We start from the raw sequence: 25,435 nt of genomic DNA on the forward strand, positions 1-25,435 counted from the left end.
ATCAAATTACCGTACTTAGTACTGTAATTACTAATGGCTTAATACTGTAAGTACCATAGGGCAGAAATGTGCATGAAGACACTGAACCTTTGATGCCAAATATATTTCTAAATGAAAGTTCTACCTTCATCATGCCAGAGATGTAATGCTGGTATACAGAAAATGTAACACATATACATGATATTTTGATGACATCACCATGAATGTGTTTTTCTAAAAGTATTTTATTTTTAAAAATTAATAGAAGTGTTTTAGATATATGCTTTAATATCCATTCTGTAGCTTTAAAAAATAAAAAATACAGCAATATGTAATTATAGATATGCTGCTTATTTGACATTGGATTCCATAAAATTGGACTTTATAATCATGTAACGATAATTTAAGTACAAAAGGAGTTGCATTTTAAGAAAAAGCTGTTTTAATACAATACAAACTTTTCTATATTTGAAAAACTACTACTAAGTAGGATAATGGAAATCCAACAGTCACTGTTATCCCCAATGCATAAAACCTCAGCAAGTTCAGTTGTATCACATTTTGTACTATTGGACACTATGACCTCATTTGCTGAAATAGTGGCTTTTCACCTGAAATGTCCCTTAATATGAGAATATAAAACCTGATTTTATTTTAATTGTATTAATTCTAAACTATTCCAAACTGATTCAAATTTTCACTTCATTAAGATCTTTTACAAATTATTCATCAATATCTGTTAAGGATGCTGTTGAAAACTTTTAACTTCCAAATCAGTTAAAAGGATGAGAAAACAAAGCAACATTTTTCAGAGTTACATCCAGAAGCCCAAAAACATATATATTTGATATTAAGTTTGCTATGTTGTGTTTATGATTCTAAATACTGGCATTAACACTTGTGTTATAGCAGCTTATTATAGCTCTGAAGCTTCTGAGGAATCCCACAGAAATAAAAACAGTACAAAAGGAACAAGCCAAATTGTTCATTTAATTGGTTTACAGTGTTGCACTGTAGATTTACAATCAAGCGGGCAACAGAATAGACTTTCCAACATAAAGAAGCAAACTTTTTCAAACAATTATGTAATATTTGGGTCACGTGTGTGCACAATACTGGCCAATAGCCATAGCGATTTTTTAAAGTTTGTAAATACTTTGAATTTTCAATATTTCAGCATGAATATAACACCGTAAAACATGATCTACTCTCTGAATAGGTCCTACAACTATGTAAAGTGAACATAATTAAACAAATGTGTCAAAAACATTATAATTGTTCATTTGAGGAAAATGACCCCCAAACTACTTATTTATGTGCAGTAACAATATGTATGTCTTTACTTTGAACAACAACATCCCTCAGCCTTTAGAGGCAGCAATAACTGCAACAAAATAGTTCCAGTAACATGGTAAATCCTACACATCATCTTAGAATTTTAGCCATTCTTCCTTATAGGATACTGTAGTCTCAATTCAGGGATGATGGTAAACTTCCTTATATGAACTATCTATTTCATGTTCTTCCACATTTCTGTTGGCTTACGGTCAGGACTTTGATTTAGCCATTCCAAAACATGGCCCACTTTCTCTTGAGCTTCAGTTCATGGATGGATAAAATCATTTTCCTGTATAATTGCTCTTACAATTCTAATTCAGTCAAAGACAGGGCATCCTAGTCCAGAGATAGAAAAGCAGGTCCATGATACTGTCACGTTTCACAGATGGGATAAGGTTTTTATGCTGGAATTCCATCACACTTTTTATTCAAGGCAGAAAGTTCTCTTTCAATTTCATCTCTCCACGGAGCAGTCATCCAATAATCTTCTGGCTTATCCACATAGCCTCTTGCAAATTGTAGACAGGTAACAATGCTCTTCCAGAGAGCAGTAATTTCTCCTAACGACCATGCCATGGACACCATTATTCAATATTCTCTTGATGCTGGTCTCATAAACATTGACGTTTATCTATGCAAGAGGCCTTGGATATTACCCTGAATTTCTAGAAGACCACCAAGAATATTACAAGCTCTGCTCTTATTGTGATTGATTAGTTGACCATTTCTGGAGAGGGTAAAATGGTGTTGAATTGCTTCCATTTGTACAGTCTGCCCAACGCTGGTCTTGTGGAATCCAACACACTAGAGATAACATTAGGCTGGATACACTTTCCAGCCTAGTGAGCAACAACTTGTTTTTAAAGCGCACAGAAATCTCCTTTCAATCCTTAATACAGTTCCAGAATTGTGCTGGAAAGATCAGACTTTAACAATGAATGGCCAGATTTGTGTTCTTCAAATAAGGCAAAACCACCCACATTCACACCTATAAGATCCCATTGATTGAAACACCTCACAGTAATTTTTTCATGAAATAAACTGAGAATTCTAGAAGTTCACACACTTCTGCTACCCAATAATTTATTTATTTATTAGATTTGTATGCCGCCCCTCTCTGTAGGCTCTGGGCAGCTCACAGCAGTAATAAACAATATATAACAAATCTAATAATTTAAGAGAAACACTAAAAAAACCCATTATTAAAAGCAAACATACACACAAACATACCATACATAAACTGTATAGGCCCGAGGGAAATGTTTCAATTCCCCCATGCCTGACGGCAGAGGTAGATTTTAAGGAGTTTACGAAAGGCAAGGAGGGTGGGGGCAGTTCTAATCTCTGGGGGGAGCTGGTTCCAGAGGGTCCGGGCCGCCACAGAAAAGGCTCTTCCCCTGGGTCCCACCAAACAGCATTTAGTTGACGGGACCTGGAGAAGGCCAATTCTGTGGGACCTAATCAGTCACTGGGATTCATGCTTGGGATCGTTCTGATAAATAAATAAATGAAAATGTATCGTGTTTTTGACTCATTTGTTTAATTGGGATTTTATTTGGATTTGTGTGAAAAACAAATCACACTTAGGACACATTTTGCAGAAATATTGGAAATTCATGAATGTTTGCAAACTTTAAAGCATCATTATGTGTAGGGTTCCATGCAAGTTCCACCACAAACTTCATTGTAGTTTGTTTATATTTCATATTTCTAAATGATTGTTGTCTTACCTGAATTTTCCTTCTATGTGCTCGGCAGGACACCTCCAAGCATGGTTTAACTTCCTGTCTGTTAGCTAAGGACTGAGTAAGAAATATCTGGCCACACCTCTTCCTTGGCCTACACTAAGCCAGTTGTTTTACGAAGGAGTAGACTTGCAGGTAATCAAATGGAAATCCAAAGTCCATGCCCTGGACCAGAACCAGCCACAGGGTGGGTTGGACACTCCCACAGCACACAAAGCAGTAACATTCAGGTAAGACAATGTTCATTCTCCTCTTCTGGCCTACTAAACTGTCCTCTGCAACACTAAAATCCTCGCTGAGAATGGAAGGATGAGAACAATGACCCTTTGGGAAATCTAGGCAGATTATTCCTGGAGGCCTGGTGAGAAACCTGTGTTGTAATTTTGCAGTAACAACTTGCAAAATGGTAGATGCAATACGATCCCTAATGTCCTGGGGCAGAGATAATTCCTGGGATCCCACAGCCGTAGGGCAGCACTCCTGTAATGCAATAGCCCATCTCCTTCAAAGAGGGGCTCTAGATACCTCCTAATCACCAAAAAAACCCCATTCTTGAACACCAATTTAATCCAAAATGGGATAGAAGTATGTAAAGGAACACTGAAAAACAAACCCTTTGACAAACCTGTTCATATAGAAATCAAGAATGTGTTTGGACCTGAACCTGTACAGCAGACTGTGTCCTGAGAATTCAAATTACTCTAGTTGGAATTTGGATTCAAAATAAAGAAGCAAAACCATAACAACATATGCAATAAGAACTTAGTAAGACTGATAACTAAGACAAATAGCTTTTATTTTGCTTATAAGTACAATCTGAAATATTGGAGAACTGATACAAATGGCCAGTCATTGTACCTATTGGCCCAGATCAAATCTCCTTGATCTGTGTATAGTATACTGGTAAACAAATAGCATAATAATTTCAAATTTTCCCTTGATTTTCTTCAAAATTGTAAGAATTGCTTTTGGGAACATCTGTACTCTGATATTTTACTTTATTAATAGTTATAATCATTTAAATAAATATTTCAGGAAAAAAATAAAACCAAGTGTATTTATACAATGCAATCCAACAATGTTATACATCAGTATAAAAGTCTTAAGGATTTGTGCACTGAAGAAGAAAAATTAGCGCTGAGCAAAGTTTTAAATCTGATTTCAAAAAGTGCTTCAGAACACACAGGGGCATGAACTAAGCCCGTCTGGGACAATTTAAAGCAACTGCATCTTTTCCTAGGGTCAGAAAGCTGGTACTAGAAAAAGATAAGATACTTTACATAGCTCCTGAAATTTACTACATTTGTGCCACTATAACATCCTGAAGAATCTTTTTGGAATTAAATCTCTAGTTGGACATGTTCCTAATATAAAACTGTTGACAGATTGGTGAATAGAAGAATTGCTTGCCATAAAAATGCACATATTGAAGTTACTTTGCTTCCCAATATTATAATTTCAAAGGTCATATCCATAATTTTAGGAACTATCAAATCTACTGAGGTGTGCAGTTTTTTGTATTATACCTGATTTTAATATCCCAGTCAAAATTTGGAAACAACGTTTTAATTCAGTGCAAGATGTTGTAACTGGAATAAAGGTCAGATGGTTCAACAATTACTAAACAGCACATTTTATTTTTGGTAAATTCAACAGTTAGAATTCAAGCCTGTGAGAAAGGTATGTGAGCAATTTTTTTTGCAATTTTGCAGAATGGTATGAAAATATATCCACTGCCATATCATCTTGAAACATTATCCTCAATAAGGAAGATATAGAAAGGTTTAGAAGTATTTTTAGTACTGTGTTCAATAATTAACAAATAGAAAATCTATATAGAAAATCTTTATAGTCTCTTCACATGGAATAAGTCTCCTTTAAATTTATTTTGTACAAAACATTACATATTGCCCTTTTCATTCTATAATTTAGCTTGTCACTATTAAAGCTAGCATGACAGTCCTGTTAGCAGTGTATCATAAGGACAAGAGCACAGCACAGAATCAACCGGTACATCATAAAAGCTGAGAAAGAAAATGATCCTGTCTCTTTGTTTTGAAAGCACGATGTGGCTAGATGTCTAAATTAAGTCTAATGAAGGCACACATGTTGATTATCTCTTATAACAGAGATATATTGCACACACTATGGCACTGGCTCACTGTATTCAGAATAGTTTGTACACAAACATATAATACACAAGTACAATGTATACATGGCAAAGTGTTTTTTTGTTTCATCTACAGAGTTGAGTGTTGTTTTGTTCCTTAAAGAAGGAAAAATGTGGGAACGAGTGCTGGAGGAAGTCCTGCTTAATTTGTTGCATATGGCCAAACGTGTTATAAAATGAAGTGCATACTACTCAGAAACTAGATGGACTATTATGATAACTAAACCAGATTAACTCAGATGCCAGAATCTGTCCAAATGTTTGCCCACAAGCAAATCAAAAGATTCAGTCTAATTTCCTTTGTTGTTATTCATACAATTACTTTACTAGTCATTTAGTCACCTTGACATTATTTTTTTTTAAAAGGGGGGAGGGGTACATGGTAAAAAGAAATGCATTGTACTTTTATTTCAGAAGTATTTATCAAACCATATGTGCAGATACTTGAGATGATGACAGTGTTAAGCTTCCTAGGGTCCTAGAGTCAAAGAAATTTTGCTGCCCCCCACTGCTAAGTAAGTGCACTCCTTCTACAGGGGGCAACATCTGTCGATCAGTCATGGTTCCACTTGGTGATGACCCCAAGAAAGTTCCTTGGGAAGAAACAATTTTCTCAGGACTTGCAGCCAGTTTGGGGGAGGTGGAGAAGTTGTATCCATACAGAGCACAAGGACTATGCAGCCTGAAAGTGTTGTAAGAGTTTGGATGGGTCTGATTTGCTGGAAAGGCATTGCCAGATGGAGGAGGTATAATGTACTGGAGTTGTGGAGACATCCCTGAAATTTGCATCGATAATCCCGCCTGAGGACAACTGAATGCATCACTGTCACTACCTGCCACAGGCATATTCACAGCTGAACCATTTGATACACCAACGTAAGAGGGAGTTGCTGGGGTTGCAAAGGCCTCACTGGTTTGATTTGCAAGCCTGTTGTAGGTTTCTGTCAAGGAAGTACTATACCTATTAAGGGTTAGACCTGAGCGAGCACAGGCAGTATAGTCAGCTGATGCAAGGCTGCAGAACTGGCTAGTATTGGGAGTGAGGTGAAAAGCAGGAGAAGAACAAGGTGCCCCTGGAAGGAGATGTGGATGAGTAGATGGTACCCCATTGGCAGATCCCTGGAGCAAACTGGACGAAGTAGTGTTTCCTGAAACAAAGTATAGTGATATTACAAAGGCATTTCACTATTACTGTTGCATTTTGCTCTAAAGTGTCCAAACTAAGATTATATACCAGGTTAGGACAAAAAGGGCTTTTTTTTGTTGCTATAATGACAAAAATTGAACAGACTAATTTCAATTACTTCAAGAGTGCAAGACAGTATTTACTGCCACATGTGAGGACAGCAAGCCAACACTGAATGCAAGAATGTAACTCTTCGTTCAATAGGAAGTAATGACAGCAGAATGGAGAGGGAAGACTTCTGCTGCCCATTTTATACTCCTCAGCTTTTGAAATCTTACATCAGTTTATAGGTTATATTAAAAAATAATAGTTTGAGATTCTTAATTAAAGATAGTTCAAAAGAATTTTCTTTATATTATATAGTACAGTGGTCCCTCGATCATCGCGAGGGTTCCGTTCCAGGACCCCAAGCGATGATCGATTTTTCGCGAAGTAGCAGTGCGGAAGTAAAAACACCATCTGCGCGTGCGCAGATGGTGTTTTTACTTCCACTGCCGCCCGCCCTTCGCCCGCCCACCCCGTTGCTCGCGCCTGGGGTGCGCGCGCGCGTGGGGACACCCTAGCTCCGCTTCCCAGCTGGGAAGCAGAGGTGGGGTGTCCCCAAGCTCGCGCGCGCCGCCCGCCCACGCTGTTGCCGGCTCCGCTTCCCAGCTGGGAAGCGGAGCTGGGGTTTCCGCGCGCGTGCCGCCCGCCAGCCCACGCCGTTGCTCGCGCCGCCGCTGGGGTCTTACCGGGGCAAGAGGGGGAAGACCCAGGGAAGCCTCTGCCCGGCGGGGAAACTCCACCATCTACGCATGCGTGGAAGGGCACGCATGCGCAGATGGTGGAGTTTACTTCCGGGTTGAAAACTAGCGATATAGCCCTTTCGCGATGCTCAAAGACGCGAAACTCGAGGGTTCACTGTATAGCTCAAAATTTTGTTTTGTTGCAGGCATCAATTTCCTGTTGTACCATCCCATGTATTTTATAGAATAATCTTCAAAGGGTACTATAAATAGAAAGGGGAAGAAGTAATGAAACATGCATTGCAATGCCATGACCTGAACTCTATAAACAATATAACAGGTGAGACAGGTAGTGTAGAAATTAGCCAAAGTCTTCACACTACCATAACTGTTCTGTCGAGCTCTCTGGTAGAATCCTCCCGAAAATTCACAGATACAAATTTCAGACACAGACACGTTTGAAAATTCAAAACAATGTTCTTTATACCGAAAATTCAAATAAACTAAGCACTCTTTTTGTATAGCAAAGAGCACTCGTCTCCAAACAAACTGGTAATTTGTACAAGTCTCTTATCAGTTCTGAGATACTTAGCTTGCAGCTGTGAGGCAATTCACAGTCCTTCTTCTTTCACAAAGTGAAACACACTTTGCTCTGGTTTAGTTTCAAAGAGGGGGAAAATCAGCACACAAAGCTCGAAGTCAGCAAGGCAGGCACGAAACACAACGATCAGATAATCCTCCACAATGGCCAAACCCACAGGCTGCTATTTATAGCAGCCTCACTAATTACCACAGCCCCACCCAACAAGTGGCCTCATTTTCTTTGATAATAATCTCTGTTGTTGTTGTCTATGTATCGCTCTCCGCATGCATGGGTGTATCATTAACTCTTGTTCTGAATCCAAGGAGGAGCTAGATAATTGATCTTCTGAGCTGTCTGCCACACTCTCCTCCTCCCTGTCACTCATGTCTTCTTGGTCAGAGGAGCCTTCATCATCAGATTCCACCGGGAGCAAAACAGGCCTGCGGCATGTGGATGTCTCCCCCACATCCACAGTCCTTGGGTCAGGAGCTGGGCCAGAGCTAACCACAACACTAACTATTGTGTATTTATAGAACTAAACACCTATTATTTATCTTTAGTGTATCAAACATTTGCCTCACTGTGGGAAGGCATACGCTACTGTAGTTGAACAGTTAGGTGTGTAGCTTTCCCAAAAAAACCTTCCTTAATCTTAGATCAAAGATTGAGAGAACCCAGATTAGAATGTTAGTATATAATAATAATAATAATAATAATAATAATAATAATAACAACAACAACAATAACACTAATAATAACAACAACAACAACAACAACAACAATAATAATAATTTATTAGATTTGTATGCTGCCCCTCTCTGAGGACTGTGGGTGATTTACAATAGTTTGTAGTGATACAGTATGTTGAAGAGCAGAAGGAAAAGGGACAGGAAAAAAGTAGTAGAGAAGTCCTGGGCAAAAGCTAGAATGGGCAAAAGCTAGAATGCAGTTGGTAATGTCAAAAAACGTATTTCTTTTTTTAAATGTAGCAAATGTGGATGGGAGGGAAGGAATTGTAATGATTTAATGGTAATTGATGTGGCAACTGTTATTATAATTGTAATTATAAGTTGTTATAATTGCAAGCAAGATCTACCCACATCTACTGCTGGCTAGCTGTTATACATTAACTATATAAATCACATAAAACATTTAAAACCAATTATGTTGAACATGTTTTTCTTGTTAATTCTGTATCTGGACTGGTGTCCTGTCCCATAATATGATACCAAAAGTTTTTTCTCTTTTCCTATAGCATCAGTATAGAACTTCATCATTTTAAAATTGGGTTTTAGTTTCAGAACTGACTTCCTCACAAATATTTCCTACACACAACAGTTTTGTGTTATTCTGCATCAACTGAATCAACTCTTACGTTTTGTTGCTGGTACTCTTAATTTCAGGAATTTCTGGAAGAAATGAATCTAAATATTTGTATGAAATCATGTTAGAAGAAAAAGGTTAGTGCTTTTCTAACCAGTAAATGCATTGGAGGATTCAATCTGGTGGTTGACAGTTAAGTACTTTTTTTTTTTTGCTAGACAATCTATAGGAGGTCTGATAGCAAGGAAAAGTCTGATCCTTAAATAATTGCAATGAAGGAAACTTCTGATTGCTCCCAGATCTCTGTATGTAGTATGGGCTATATTTTTTCATCTTTTTCAGTATCTGACAAAATGGGGTACTGTATATTTATTTTTGTCCTTCATAGCCCTTGCTGAAATTCTCTAATATATTTTATTAGATGTTCACATTGCTCCCACTCTACTGGCCTTTCAAAAAGCTGTTAAGCCCTGGCTTTGCCGACAAGCCTGGGGGCCGTGAACTTTAACATCTAACATGCCCGAATTATGTTTAACTGGTGTGTATGTATGTTAGATTGGTTTTAGGGATTTTATAATGGGTTTATTAGGGTTTTAAATCTACTGTTGATGTTCAACTTCTTTTTATTATTGTACTATTGTATTTTTTTTAAATTGTTGTAAGCCAAACTGAGTCCTACAGGAGTGGGCGGCCGATCCCAGCGGCCGATAAGGTCCCACAGAGTTGGCCTTCTCCGGGTCCCGTCCACTAAACAATGTCGTCTGCCGGGCCCCAGGGGAAGAGCCTTCTCTGTGGCGGCCCCGGCCCTCTGGAATCAACTCCCCCCAGAGATCAGAACTGCCTCCACCCTCTTTGTCTTTCATGAATTTATTTATTTATTTTATTTATTTATTCAATTTTTATGCCGCCCTTCTCCTTAGACTCAGGGCGGCTTACAACATGTTAGCAATAGCGCTTCTTAACAGAGCCAGCATATTGCCCCCACAATCCGGGTCCTCATTTTATCCACCTTGGAAGGATGGAAGGCTGAGTCAACCTTGAGCCGGTGATGAGATTTGAACCGCTGACTTACAGATCTACAGTCAGCTTCAGTGGCCTGCAGTACAGCACTCTACCTGCTGCGCCACCCCGGCTCTTAAGACCCATCTATATCGCCAGGCATGGGGAATTGAGACATCTCCCTTAGGCGTATAGAGTTTTATATATGGTGTGCTTGTGTTTTATGGTTTTTAAAAGATGGGTTTTTAGATGCGGAGAGGGGCGGCATACAAATCTAATAAATTATTATTATTATTACTATTTTTGAAGTCGAATAAATTAAATTAAATTACCTAAATGAGAGAAACAGCACATAGATTATACTTAGCATAATTCAATCCATAAACAAGAGTTACCTTGTTTTGCAATCCCAGGTATATCTTCAAAAGTAAGTGTTCTCAGTGAAGGTCTCCAGAATGCATAAGATTCTACTAAAGCTTCCAGTCCCATCCTAAACAACACAACAAGAATATTTTGTGAGCTGAATTACCTAAAGGTGGTTCACATTTTCAGCACGGTATTATTTTACTAAGTATGATTCACAGATAAAGCTGAAGTGAAGTGCACAGCAAATATGGAATAAAACCGGTTTAGAAATATTATTAGAGATGCAACTCAGGACATGGAATGTAACTCATGGTTATATTTTGTTGTATTACTGTTACATATTGCACTATTGATGGTAGATTTATTAACATGATCCTGGACTGACTGCATTCTTCTCTCCAAAATTCCCAAATTGTAGATTTTATGGCTTGAATAATAGCTAAAAGAATTATTATATGACTCCCAAAGAGAAATGTATGTGCTATCAGCCAGCAAAAGATTGTATATTTTTGTAAACATCTGAATCAGGATTTTCCAGAACATCCCATCTCATCCTGAAAACTGGGGAATAAGGCTTTCAAGCAATATTTGAATTTTTTTTAGTGTTCTTTATAATTTTCCAAGGATTTAATATTTTTCCTTTGTTTTTATTATTTTCAAAATTAATTTTGAAGTTATATGATTTTATTAATGATATATATATATATATCATTATACTTCTGTCAACTTTTTAAGCATATTTTTTTTTAATTGTTCAAATGAATGAGCTGTTGCAAGCTCAAGCAAAGCTTTGAACTTTGAACTCGAGAAATTCTTTTATATGGTAGGAAGAAACCATGGCCCAGTTTTAATTTTTTCTTAATTTTTCATTCTGTACCAATGGAAACCATGTTTTAAATTATTTTAGCTTTTTGTATTTTTTTAAGTTAGAGTTTATATTAAAACAGGAGTGTGGAAATCACCCCTTCCAAATGTTGCGGAACTACAGTATACTGTAATGCCAATTACAGTAATACCTCGTCTTACAAACTTAATTGGTTCTGGAAGTAGGTTCCTAAGGTGAAAAGTTCGTAAGACGAAACATTAATGCGTGCAAAGGGAAAAAGATAATCGCAAAATGGAGCTTCGCTCGGCGCTGCCACCCGACTGTCACCTTTTAAAACAGCCGGGGGGGCTTCTCGGCGTTCTCCCGAACACCGAACCCAGAAGTTCGGGTTCCGGAGGCCGCCAAGAAGCGCCCGGCTGTTTCAGAAGGTTACAGCCGGGCGCCAGCGCCCAGCGGAGCACCGGTTTTGCAATCAGCAGCGGCGTTTTTGGCCGATCTGGAGGCTGGAAAGGAGGTGGGGAATCCCAATAGGGAATTCCATGGGCGGAGCTTTGACGTCACGAAGACGTCCTTCCTGGAGGCCACGTTTTGGCCTCCACGAAGGATGTCTTTGTGACGTCAAAGCTCCGCCCATGGAATTCCCTATTGGGATTCCCCACCTCCTTTCCAGCCTCCAGATCGGCTGAAAACGCCGCCGCCGATCTGAAAAACGGCGCTCCGCCGGGTAGCACCGCCCGGCTGTAACCTTCTGAAACAGCCGGGCACTTCTCGGCGGCCTCCGGAACCCGAACCTCTGGGTTCGGGGTTCGGGAGAATGCCGAGAAGCCCCCAGGCTGTTTCAGAAGGTGACAGCCGTGCGACGGCGCTTCTCGGCGGCCTCCCGAATCCAAAAGGTTTGGGTTCGGGAGAATGCCAAGAAGCCCCCGGCTGTTTTAAAAGGTGACAGCCGGGCGGCGGCGCCCAGCAGAGCGCCATTCTGCGATCTGTGGTGGGTTCGTAAGCCGAAAAAAGTTCGTAAGAGGCAAAAAAATTCCGAACCCCGGGTTCGTATCACGAGGGGTTCATATCACGAGGGGTTCGTATCACGAGGTACCACTGTATTTGTCACCAGCAGCCATGTTGAGTGTTTGCTGGGGGACCACATGTTGTATATCTCTATTTTAATCCATGATGATTTGGCAGAACCAAATCCAACAAGGACTTGGAGAACGCTGTGTCATCTACTAAAACAAACATCCTCAACTTATTCTGGCTTGAAGAATTTCATGTATAGTCTAATGTTACATGAAAACTTATATTCTTGATTATTCATATATTTGTAATATAATGTTCCTATTATAATAATCATATCCACCAGAATATTAATACCAAAACAGCAACCAAGCTTTGATTCTTTGGACTTTGAAGTCATTTTCAGTAAACTTGCTTGTGACCCATAAACATGCGAAAGATAAAGGAAGTTGGTTTTTCTCTTTGTAGCTGCTACTAAATAAAACATTTTAAAAATTAAAAATATATTAAATGCCTCCCAACTATTGAATTTCAGTGTGAACTATTTCTGCAATTGCTGAAACATTACTTTGTTTAAAAAAATTTACTGCTTAAATATATGCAACTCAATAGAAGACCCGTTGTACCTACCTGAACGGTCTTCTCGATGCACTGGAAGGAGAGTCCAACATGGGTTATTTACCAATCCTATTGGTAGAGACTGAGTTAGAAATTTACATAATAATTAGGCACCGCCCCCATACTGCTCCCACGAGCCCAGTTTTAAAAACGAACACCATGTAAGAGGATAACCAACTTTTATTAATACAACAATAACTTAAACTCCCCTCTCCGGCGTCCCAACAAACCAACATGCCAGGTGGGTTTGGACTCTCCTTCCAGTGCATCGAGAAGACCGTTCAGGTAGGTACAACAGGTCTTCTCCACTGCAGCTGGAAGGAGAGTCCAACATGGGATATGCCAAAGTTTTAAGGCCCATGGGAGGGAGAAGGTCTTGAAAGGGACGTTGGAGATAAACAAACTTTCTGCAGTACACGTCTACCAAATGCAGCTTCCGCTGATGCAAACGAATCTAACTTATAATGTTTAATAAACGTAGACGGCGCTGCCCAGGTAGCCGGCCTCCAAATATCGTCTATGGACGCTTGCGTTGTCCAAGCTGCCGATGCGGCTGCACTCCTGGTTGAGTGGGCCGTTAGTCCTATCGGTGGAGTGTGTCCTCCCGCACTATAGGCTTCCATAATACAATCCTTCAGCCAACGACTGATAGATTTGGCCGAAATTCCAAGTCCCATTTGGTGTTGTGAAAACGAAACAAACAGTTTCTCTGACTTCCGAAATGATTCAGTCCGTCTGATATATATCTTCAGTGCTCTTCTGACATCAACCTTATGCCATCATAGCACTGAAGGATGGTCTCCATGCGTGCAAAAATCAGGTAGTATTAACTCCTGCTTCCTATGGAAATGTGTGTTCACCTTCGGGATGAAGGTGGGGTCTAGACGGAGCACCACTCTGTCCGGATAGAATATGCATAAATCCGGCCTCACAGACAGAGCTGGCAACTCCGAAACTCTACGTGCCGAGGTAATAGCCACCAAAAAGGCTGTTTTTATGGAGAGCAGTCTCATCGGAATCGTCCTCAGCGGCTCAAAGGGTGGCTTTGTTAACGCCTGAAGAACTAGCGTGAGGTCCCATGATGGAAACCTTTTAACCGGTGGCACGTGTGTGTGAGGCGCCCCGTATGAAATCTCTGACTAATGGATGATGAGCCAGTGACCTAGCTTCCGACGTTTGGACCATGGTGGAAAGAGCCGCCACTTGCCTCCTCAGGGTGTTAGGGGCCAAACCTCTGTCTACCCCTGCTTGTAGAAAGTCCAGCACCGTAATGACGGATGCTTCCTTGAGATTCTTGCTCTCTTTATCACAGAATTTGCAAAAGGCTGCCCACGACACCTGGTAAATCCTGGAGGTGGAGGGGCGCCGTGCGGCCTGTATTGTGTCAATGACCTTCTCCGACAGGTCCAGGTGTCTCAGTCTATGCCGCTCAAGTGCCATACGGTTAATTGTAGCCATTGGGGGTCCGGATGTTGTAGGGCCCCCTGGCTGAGGGAGATGACCCGGTCCGGGATCCTCCACGGTGGTGATATTGACATCGCTGTCAGGTCGGTGAACCACGGACGTCGTGGCCAATGTGGAGCTATCATCAGTACCTCTGCCTTCTCCCTCAGAATCTTCTCCACCATTCTTGGAATCAGGTTCACTGGTGGAAATGCGTATAGCAAGCCGGGTGGCCATGGTGTCAGTAAGGCATTGACCCCTTCTGCTCCCAGTTCCGGAAAGCGCGAGTAAAACCTCGGTGTCTGAGCGTTCTTGCGAGTCGCAAACAGATCTACTGAGGGGCTTCCGAACTTGAGGGACAGCTGCTGGAATAGGTCTGGATCTAACCTCCACTCCGACGGGTCTAATGTGGTCCTGATGAGCCAGTCTGCCTGCGTGTTGATGGTTCCAGCAATGTGCTCCGCAGACAATGAAGCTAGATGCGTCTCGGCCCAGCTGAACAAATTGCTTGACTCCTCCATAAGGCGATGCGACCTTGTACCCCCTTGGTGGTTCAAGTGGGCTCTGGTCGCCACGTTGTCTGTTAGGACTAATATGTGTCTGTCCCATACAATCGGAAGGAATTTCCGCAGAGCTAGGTGTACCGCTTTGAGTTCGAGGAAATTTATGTTTATTGGGGTTAGGTCTGATGTTGACCATGTGCCCTGAGCCATGTGATGGCCAACGTGTGCTCCCCAACCGTAGAGGCTGGCATCTGTGGTAAGGATGACTCTGTCCTGTATTTGGAATGGTGAGCCTTTGCGAATTGCCTGGGATGTCCACCATTTCAGAGACTCCTTCACTCTCCGAGGTAACTTGACCTTCCGGTGAGAGTGACTCGCCCTTGACCTTTGTGCTGGTAGTAGGAACCATTGCAAGGTTCGGATATGGTGCCTGGCCCAGGGAACAATTCCTATGGCCGACAACAGGGTTCCCAGTATCTTCGAAAGTAGTGATAGTGGAATCCATCTGTGATGGCTGAGGCTCGCGATCAGGCGCTGGATGTTCTCTAGCCTCTCCGGGGAGAGTGACACTGTGTTGGTTTGAGTGTCTATAATGGCTCCCAGGTGTTGAAGTCTGGTTCTGGGAGATAGTTGACTTTTCGCTCTGTTTATAGTAAAGCCATGACCTTCCAGTAGTCGTATGGTCTGAGCCAAATCCAGTCTTGCTTGAGCCGGGGACCTGGACAGTATAATGATGTCGTCCAGGTACGGCATCAACCTTATGGCGTGTCCACGCAGGTGGGCCGTCAGAGCGTCCAGGAGCTTTGTAAAAGTCTGTGGAGCTGACGAAAGGCCAAATGGCATAGCTCTGTACTGGTAATGCGTTCCCCCGGAGCAAAAGCGGAGGTATTTCCGGTGTGCCGGGTGTATGGGCACGTGGAGGTACGCCTCTTTCAAGTCGATGGAGGTCAAAAGGTCTCGAGACCTGATGGAGGCCAGAATGGCTTGCAGTGAATGCATGTGAAATCTCCGGTATTTGATGAAGAGGTTGAGTTGCTTGAGGTTGAGGATCAACCTGCAACCTCCTGAGGCCTTGGGAACAATGAATATCATCGAATAGAACCCTCTGCCCCTCTCTTGCGGTGGAACCAGTTCTATGGCTCGGATCTCTAATAGATGCGTAATCTCGCTTTGTAATTGCTGCATCTTTTGAGGGTCTCGTATAATTGGACAGCGAATAAAGCGGTTAGGGGGTCGCCCAATGAACTCCAGCCGTAGTCCTCCCGACACTGTGGCAAGGACCCACTGGTCGGATGAGGTGCTGCGCCAGGGGGTACTGAAGTGTTGCAGCTTTCCCCCGATTGGCAGCCGGTTGGCAAAGTCATTTGGACCGGCGGAAACCTCTCTGGTTGTTCCCCCGAAAGGGCCGCCTGGATTGTTGGTATCCCCAAGGTCTGTCTTGGAACGACCCTCGGTCACTCCTGAAGGTTTGTTGCGTGAACTGGCCTTGGTTGAATGGTCGTTGGTGTTGCGTGGTGTTTGTGGAACTGTCCCAGCGAGGTGTTTGACGCCTCGTATAAGGGGTGGATCTCCGGTCTTGGCGTCTGCCCGACTTGGGTAGCAATTTTCTCTTGTCTTTGTCCTCCACGAGGACTTTGTTTAGGATGTCACCGAAGAGCATCGAGCCCTGGAACGGGGCCGATGCCAAACTCCACTTGGATTTCAGGTCCGCCGGCCAGTTCCTCAACCACAGGAGGCGGCGAGCCGATAGCGCGGTGGCCATCCCTCTGCTGGAAAATTTCGCCGTGTGCAAAGTGGCGTCCGCAGAAAATTCTGCTGCCGCCAGCAGCTTGCTCAGGTCTTGGCGCAACCTGCCGTCTTCTGGTCCCAACCGGGATTGCATCTCCTGCAGCCACAGGATCGATGCCCTATTCAGGAAGGCTGCTGCTGCTGCTGCTCTGAATCCCCAGCTTGCCATCTGGTGGACCTTCCGCAGGAGTGTCTCCGCCCTTCTCTCCTCCGGCTTCAGGCTTTCCCCTGTCTCCGAAGGAACCAGTGCGCTGGAGACTGGCTCGTCTATTGGCGGGTACTCCAGAAGTTTTTCCACCTCCTCATCAAAGGTGTAGAACTTCCTTTCTAGGTTTGACGGGCCTTGAGCCGCCGCTGGGTGCTGCCCTGGCCTCTTGACCCCTTCCACAAAGATGTGTGATGCAGGAAAGTGATCAGACTCGAGCTGGGGTTCCCTAAGCAGTGTAGCTTAGGTCTTGCCCACCTCTTCGGCTGTTCTCGCCGTTCCAGGTAGGTTCATCACCTGTTTAGGCTTAAATAGCAGAGTCCTGAACAGAGTTGGCTTAAACAGGCCTACCGGTGGCGGTTGCTCTGGGGGTGCCTCATCCTCAGACAGGTCATATTCCTTCTCGCTGTCTTCTCCTAGCAATGGCTCCTCTGAAAGGGACTCCAAGCCCGAGGGGGGCGGTACTGACCACACATTCCTTGCTTGTGATGGTTGTGGGGCATACTGGTGGGCCCCAGTTGCCACTCCTTGTGAGTAGGCGTTTGCAATCAGTTCTTGCAAGTCTGGTGGCATGTCCTGCCATGTACTCGCTTGAGCCCTTAGTCCCGCTGCCGTGGGAGTGAAAGTGGCTGAAGGACCCTGGGACTCTCTTCTGGGAAGTCCAGTTGACCCGGGCCTGGTCCACGAAGTGGCCGGTGAAGGCACCACAGGAGGCATTGTGATGGACTGCCGGTCTGGGGACCAGTCCCCCTCATACCTGGCTCCAGAAAGGCCAAAGGGTGAAAGTGGGGTCAATGGGTCCGGGGTCAAGGCTTGCCTCTGGGTTAATGGAACCGCTGAGGGGGAGGCTTGTATGGCCGCCTCCAGCCTTTTTTGTAGGGCCTTGATTCGCTTTTCGGCCTCCTTTAGGGAAGAGGCTGAGGCTGGGGAAGTGGAGGCCTTTGATTTTTCCTTGGCCTTCCCCTTGGGCTTGTCTTTAGTCTTGGCCGGGGATGCCGGCTTGTCACTGCCCGGTTACTCCTCCATCATTACTCACACTTGTAGATCTTATTGAGTAAGGGAGATCCGGCAAGCAATTCCTGTAAAATGCCTCGTCAGCCCGGTAAAGATGGCGTTGCGCCTTGAAAATGGCTCTGTGCCTGCGCTCTGAGGCATAATAGCCTTCTCGCGCCCAACAGCTGCCGGAAATGCTTCCGGTTGGTGCCCTGGGGAATCGCGCTGAAAGCGCCCCCAAAATGGCGCTGCCCAAGCCTTTCGCGGCTTTTTTTCGTTGCCCAGCTTGCCGGCTGCCTCCGGCTGTTCCTGGGTTGCTGCCGCTTCTCTCCGTTTCCCCATCCACACAGTCTGCCGGCTTTTCGGCTCTGGAGCCCTTCCTCGGCAATATCGGTGGCTTGCTGGGGGGGGGGGAGGCAGTTGCGCGCGCGTGGCTCTTGCCGGCGGCGGTTGCTTTCCGACCGCCAAACAGCTGATAGGCGCTCCTTCCTTTGCTGGCCGGGTTTTGCCTTGGCGCTTCGGATTGAAGCGCCTTCGAGCCTCCCAGTGGGGGGGGGGGGCGGACCCCCCCACCTTTGGCTCGCAGCCCTGGTCTGACCACGGAGGACAGGGACCCCAGGCTGGGTGCTCCTCTATGGGGTGTTCCCGCGGAGGGAATACAAGACCCCTGAGGAGGATCGTTGGAGGTGCTGCCCGCGGAGGGCAGGAACCCCGTTCCTTCTGTTCCTTTTCGATCTTCTTAATCTGAAAGACAAAGAACAGGATTAAACAGGTCAACAAACAATTTTAATTAATTATTCCTAATCTACTTCTAACTCTCAACTCTAGAGCAAAATTCAGAAGGTCTCTACCCTTGGACTGAGTTTTTAAAACTGGGCTCATGGGAGCAGTATGGGGGCGGTGCCTAATTATTATGTAAATTTCTAACTCAGTCTCTACCAATAGGATTGGTAAATAACCCATGTTGGACTCTCCTTCCAGCTGCAGTGGAGAATAACACAATCGTACAGGTAAATGGGTAAGGGATTGTACTTTGGGATGAATTTACCTAACAATTATCAGCATATTCCTGAGATACAGATATATTTTCTCTCAAACTACATATTCCTACTAAAGACATAATACTTAAGCTTACATATAATTATGATTTCATTACTCTGTTCATCTCATAGAACTAAAAAAAAATCACAAATGGGAAAGGCATAGAAAATTGAAACCAAAATTGTCACTGACAAAATACTAAAACAGCTAGGAGTAGCAATTTGCAAAATGATATGCAGAAAGATACATTTTTTTAGTTTGTCTCATACCACTAGAACTTGAAGTCAACCAATTAAATTGATTGGCAATAGAGTCTGGAGAGAAAAGACAAAGTACTTCTTTTGTAGAATACATAATTAACTTATGGAATTCACTTTCTTTGGAGACACAATCAAATCAGAATTGCAATTTAGCTAAGCAATTTGAAAAAAACAGTATTCTCCCATGACATTGCTTCTCTAAGACAGTGGTGCCAGACTGATCCCAAAAACAATGTTGGAAAGAATTATGAAATAGTATATGATATGTGGATTTCAAAAATAGCCTTACTTTTTTAACCCTGTGGTAATAGATTTTTTGTTTTTTGCTAAAGTATAGATAAAGCCCATCTCCTGAAGAAGTGAAGCCAATGTGATAATTTATACAAGATGCTTTTGAGGGTTTATTTATTTATTGGATTTGTATGCCGCCCCTCTCCGGAGACTTGGGGCGGCTAACAGCAACAATAAAGCAGTGTACAATAGTAGTCTGATGTTAGAAATAATTAAAAACCCATTAATATAAAAAATCAAACATACATACATACATACATACCATGCATAGAATTGTAAAGACCTGGGGGGAAGAGGGTCTCAATTCCCCCATGCCTGACGGCAGAGGTGGGTTTTAAGCAGCTTACGAAAGGCAAGGAGGGTGGGGGCAATTCTAATCTTTGGGGGGAGTTGGTTCCAGAGGGCCGGGACCGCCACAGAGAAGGCTCTTCCCCTGGGTCCCGCCAAGCGATATTCTTTAGTTGACGGGACCCGGAAAAGATCCACTCTGTGGGACCTAACTGGTCGCTGGGATTCGTGCAGCAGAAGGCGATCCTACTTATTATCACCATCCTAATTTTTACATCCAAATGGCCAATTTTATTAACTGTAACCCCTCATATTTTTTCTAAGTAAGGGAGAAAATAAGTTTTATCCTCTGGAGTAAATATTTTTATAATATTTTTTTCCAAAGTCTGTCCAAATAATTTTATTTTCAATAAAGCCTATTTTATTTCATAAAATTGTCAGTCATACACAGTATACTTCCCACACAGAAATCTCATGATTTTTACATATAATGTCTAAATAATATGAGAAAAGGGGGATATTTTTTTCACTAAATGGTTTCTTTTTCAAAGAAAGCAAAATATGTTCAGAAAGGGGCAATCAATCTGACTTAGAATGGGCGTTGGTGTTACCTGATTCGCCTCTTCTCATAGGGTGGGGCTAGCATTCAGGATTTGTTGTCCTCATCCACTCAGAATGAGGACCGAATCTCTTATATTTTGACAAGATCCACCCTCCAAAGACCCAGCTTTGAAGAATCCAAAGAAGCAGACTATTGATGTGGCTCCTCTCCGGATGCAGTCAATAATACCTAGTCTCCACAATCAATAATATCAATAATATCTAGACCGCAATCCAAGACAATCCGAGCAAAATAAGGAAGTCTGATTCAACAAACAAGGCCCATTCAGAAATGGACCCCTAATAGGTGAGGCTGAATTTATTTGTTTGTTTGTTTGACTTCTATGCCGCCCAATCCCTTAGGAGTCAGGATGGCTTACAACAATATAAAAACAATATAATATAATAGTAAGAAGTCAATATTAAAATTAAACACTTTAAAATTATAATCAATAAAACCCATAGTACAGACATTACAAATCAAACCAATTAACCTAGCATTCATACCAATCCAATTAATACAACTTGGCTGTGAAAGATGGTAACATTCACTGCCCCCAGGCCTGTCGGCAAAATCTGGTCATCGCGGCCTTTCGAAAGACCAGTAGGTGGGAGCAGTACGAACATCGGGGGGGGGGTTAGTTAGAGGAGTTGAGAAGAGGCGTATTAGGTAAGACCAATACCCCTTTCTCCATCATGGGTGAAGCCATCATTCAGGATGGGACATACCAAAGCTAAACATGGTCTTGGTGGGAATAGACCAAGTCTGTTTAATGGATCTCCTCGTGGATCCTCTGTAAGACCCTTCAGCCAAAGGCTGCATTAGCTTATGCATATGAGTAGATTTTATATTTGCAATGAACTGAGACAGGGCCCGACACATCTCCTCCAGGGAAGCATAGGTTGCCCAGGCCATGGAAGTAGCTGCATGTAGAGTGGGCCATGACCCCCACCGGCCTTATTATTGAAGAGCGATTGTACCATGTATCCAATGGCCAATGCTCGAAGATTAAACCTTGAGGCTCAAGGACTGTAGCAGGAAGGCCACCAGAAGCACTTCCATCTTATAAAACTGGTGAGTCCTATACAGTAGAACCCCGACTTACGAGACTAATTGGTTCCGGAAGGAGGCTCGTAAGTCGGAACGCTCGTATGACGATTGTTTCCCATAGGAAACAATGTAAAGTCAATTAATCCGTGCAACAACAAAAAAACCCGCTGCCGCCGAACGCGGAAGTTAGCGTTCGGCTTCAGGAGACAGCTGCGAAGCGGCACGCGTGTTTTAAAACGTGGCAGCCGGCCTTTTAAAACACGCGGGATACGAGCGCCAAGGAGCTGTCTCCTGAAGCCGAACGCGGAAGTTAGCGTTCGGCTTCAGGAGACAGCTCCTTGGCGCTCGTATCCCGAATGTGAGCTCGGGAGGCGAACAAAAATGTCGCTCCCCTCCCAGCTCTTATCTCGAGTAGCTCGTAAGTAGAGCTGCTCGTATGTCGAGGTTCCACTGTATATCTGTTCTGCTCACGGACTTCCAATAAATTCCAATTCCCGGAAAATCACTTCTTAGTAATAAAACTCACTCTTTATTTCATTCAAGCAGGATACATGAATTTGCAATGCATAGTTTAAGCAGCATATGAAGCAGAATTCTATCTCATTAAGAAGCCAGCCTCGACTCGGTCTGGGAAGTTCACCAAATTCAATCCTTATCACATTCCTAGATAACTCCCATCTCATTAATCAAAACATTGACGAGGACAATACCTGAATTCTGGCTCCACCCATGATGGAAAAAGTAGAAACCAAGCTCTATGGCTGAAGATTTACATATTAAATATTAAAGAAATTGAGTAGGGATATAAGTCTACTCTTCAAAACCTGAAAGGCTATCACATAGGAGACAATCAAGAATTGTTTTCTTTCGTTCCAGAATACATGACATGTGACACAACAGACAGGAAGCTAGATTCCAAAGAAATATTGAAAAAAAACATCTCAACAAGAACAATTCCAAAATAGGACAACAAATGAAACAACTAGTGAAACAGACAGGCTTCATTTCATTGCATAGTTTCAAGCACATACGAGATGCTTTCATCTGATTTGTATACCAAGGCAGGAGTTGGCCTTAATGGCTTCCAACTTTATCAATCTATTCCAAATTTTAATTCTCAAATGAAACACAACTTAGATATGCTACTTTTGCTTCAAATATTTATGTATTTTAATGAATAACTTATAATTTTACAATAAATATCAACTTACCTGTTGCGCCCTGAATCTCTAAACCCTTTTGCAAAAGGATTTCTATCAATCTTGAGTCTGGTAATCTGTAAAGACAATACGTAGACAATGTGCAGACATATAAAATGTAGGATGTTAAAACCAATAATCTTAATATTCATTATTTTTTAAAATCACATAAGAAAGTCTATATAAAAATTGAATTACCACCATTAAATAACAATGCAAGCATATTCTTTAAATACACACTCCCAAACCACTGAATATGAAATATATCAAGTTATTATTTGTTCGATGTCCAGTCCAATGAAAATTTGACTCCTATAAAATCATGGCGGGGATCTAAACACCAGTAGCAAATCTCATTTTGACTGAATTGATTTTTCTACCCATTAATGTCTGATATTTCAGCCAATTAGATAATTAACATCTAATATTACGTTCAAAATTCAACATTGTTCTATTGTGTAAATCAAACCTAGCCACATCCAGGTTAAGAGAGTTGTGGAATAGGGCATCTTCCTATTCTTATAGAACCTGCAGATATTATCCAATAGCTCTGTGCATGGTGGCTCACACTTGGCTGGGAAAGATGTACAAGATGGTAAGAACTTCTGTGACATAATTTCTATTACTAGTAGGTTTGATATGTTTCCCATCTACTTTCTCTGGATAGTTAGATGAAGGGTAAATGCTCTCTACATGGGGCTACCTTTGAAGAATGTTCGGAAACTTCAAATTGTCCAAAATGCAGCCGCGTGAGTGGTTATGGGCCTTCTAAGGCATACCAATATTTCTCCAGCACTCCGCGGACTGCATTGGCTGCCGATTAGTTTCTGGATGCAATTCAAAGTGTTGGTTATGACTTATAAAGCCCTACATGACATTGGACCAGATTACCTCCAGGATCACCTTCTGCCACATGACTTCCAGCGACTGGTTAGGTCCCACAGAGTTGGCCTTCTCCAAGTCCCGTCAACTAGACAATGTCGTTTGGCGGGACCTAGGGGAAGATCCTTCTCTGTGGGGACCCCGGCCCTTTGGAATCAGCTCCCCCTGGAGATTCGCACTGCCCCACCCTCCTCGCCTTTCGTAAAAGCTTAAAGAGCTATTTATGCCACCAGTCTTGGGGCCACTAGACCCTAGCCCCCTGAACGACGAGTGTAGTATGTTTTGCTGTGTAAATGGTAATGAATGATTTTAAATCATATTAGAGTTTTTAAAAGTTTTTTAGTATATTAATTGGATTTTTACATACGTATATGGTATATTGTTTTTGACATGTTGTGAGTCCTCAGAGAGGGACGGCATACAAATAAAATAAATAAAATAAAATAAACAAATAAAATAAAGAATTGATTCAAGAAGTGATTAATGCTTTTTTTTGGAGGGGGGTGGACAGGTACTATCAGCCTTGAAGGAGCAATAATATTGTGCTTTTTCTGTATAGTTTTCAGTCTTTTATTTTTATCAGCTCTTCAAAATAGATCAGACTAGGAATTCAATATTATGTAGGTAAATACTGGTTTTATTTTACAGCTATGGTATGATTTTTTGCTGTGTGCCAGTATTTTCTTTTGTTTGACTTTTGATAGACTTTAATTTCCATCCTAGTAAGCCATCAGCATTAAAATAAAATGAAGCAAAAGTTACCTGTTGGTTCTGGTATGCTGTGACAGTAGTGAAAACAGTTTCAGGAAAAGTGAATGCCTTCACGCCATCACCAGAAGGAATGGGTTTGACTGCAGAGAGATCATCTCCACAGTCTTTTCGAATGACATGAACACGTGGCTGGTATTTGTGCATAGAATGAAGAATTATCTATATTGAAAAAGCGAAAGAAAGAAAAGTGTTCTAATTTTCTTTCTGTCTCTTCTACGTAAATATGTTAAATATAATAATATGTATTGTATGTCTTGCTTTATTCTAACTAAAAGCAAATATACTGTTTTGAATCTCAAAACTACCCAGCTTTAGTTCAACAGAATGGCTTTGGATGATACATTTTAAGCTATCAGAAGCAATTATTAACAATTTTAAAAAATGAGTTATTGGACTGAAGCTGATTCTGTTCAGATTAGACTAAAGATTTCAGAAATACTCTTGAACTTTCTCTTTGCTGAATTATGAAAAAATCTGAATACTGAATATACCCAGTTTACAAGGAATAATTTAATATTTTATTTATTATACAGTATAAACATATTTTCTTTAAAAAACCCCATTAAATTATAAAGATATGATAGTAAACTGTCATTCTAAAACTCTGCATTAGGATAGCATAACTTATACCACAACAAATGAAATCTTAGATTTCAATTTAATCAGAATTAAGGATATGTCATTGCTACACCATACACTATAGTACAGTCACCAGTCCAAAAATAATACAAATGATGTTCACACAACTCCAAAAGATAGAGGGTTTACCTATACAAACCAAAATAGAAGGATGTTCAATAGATGCTGAGAAGCTTGTCAAAGAATGCAGGCAATCCTGCAAAGAAAATCTTAATTTCAAATAATAATTCTGCACACAAATACTCCTGACTAATGTTTCAAACAATCTAGCCATGACTAGTTATGAAACTAATTTCTACACTCTGTGGCTGTGTTGAATATTCTAATCTTCCTTGCCAGTATTCAAAGTGGATTAATCTTTAGGTGCTGATTGTTCTTTTCCTATTCCTATTTTATTCATTTTTTTAAAATGCCGTCCTTCTCCTTAGACTCGGGGCGGCTTACAATATGTTAGCAATAGCAATTTTTAAAAGACCAGGCATATTGCCCTCAAAATTCAGATCCTCATTGTACTTGTTCATTCTATCTCCTAGGTCATTCACAGAATCTCAATGTATTCATTCAGGTAGCACGTTTTATAAACAAATAGTAAAGCTGAGCTGGCCTTTCTAT

At 41.9% G+C, this 25,435-nt stretch overlaps 1 protein-coding gene across 3 annotated transcripts in view; it reads right to left on the reverse strand.

Moving 5' to 3' along the window:
• Positions 1 to 3,841: 3,841 nt before the first annotated feature.
• TBX18 (T-box transcription factor 18) overlaps positions 3,842 to 25,435 on the reverse strand; it is a 41,324-nt gene continuing 19,730 nt past the window's right edge. For all 3 annotated transcript variants that reach the window (XM_070733153.1, XM_070733155.1, XM_070733154.1), the window contains exons 5-8: positions 24,176 to 24,343; positions 22,544 to 22,608; positions 10,444 to 10,538; positions 3,842 to 6,380 (exon numbers count right to left, since the gene is read on the reverse strand). In XM_070733153.1, coding sequence (XP_070589254.1) covers positions 5,656 to 6,380; positions 10,444 to 10,538; positions 22,544 to 22,608; positions 24,176 to 24,343 — 1,053 coding nt within the window. In that variant the 3' untranslated portion in view covers positions 3,842 to 5,655. The remainder of the gene's footprint in view (positions 6,381 to 10,443; positions 10,539 to 22,543; positions 22,609 to 24,175; positions 24,344 to 25,435) is intronic.

This window comes from Erythrolamprus reginae, chromosome 1, assembly GCF_031021105.1.
Source record: "Erythrolamprus reginae isolate rEryReg1 chromosome 1, rEryReg1.hap1, whole genome shotgun sequence".
Taxonomy (NCBI): Eukaryota; Metazoa; Chordata; class Lepidosauria; order Squamata; family Dipsadidae; genus Erythrolamprus; species Erythrolamprus reginae.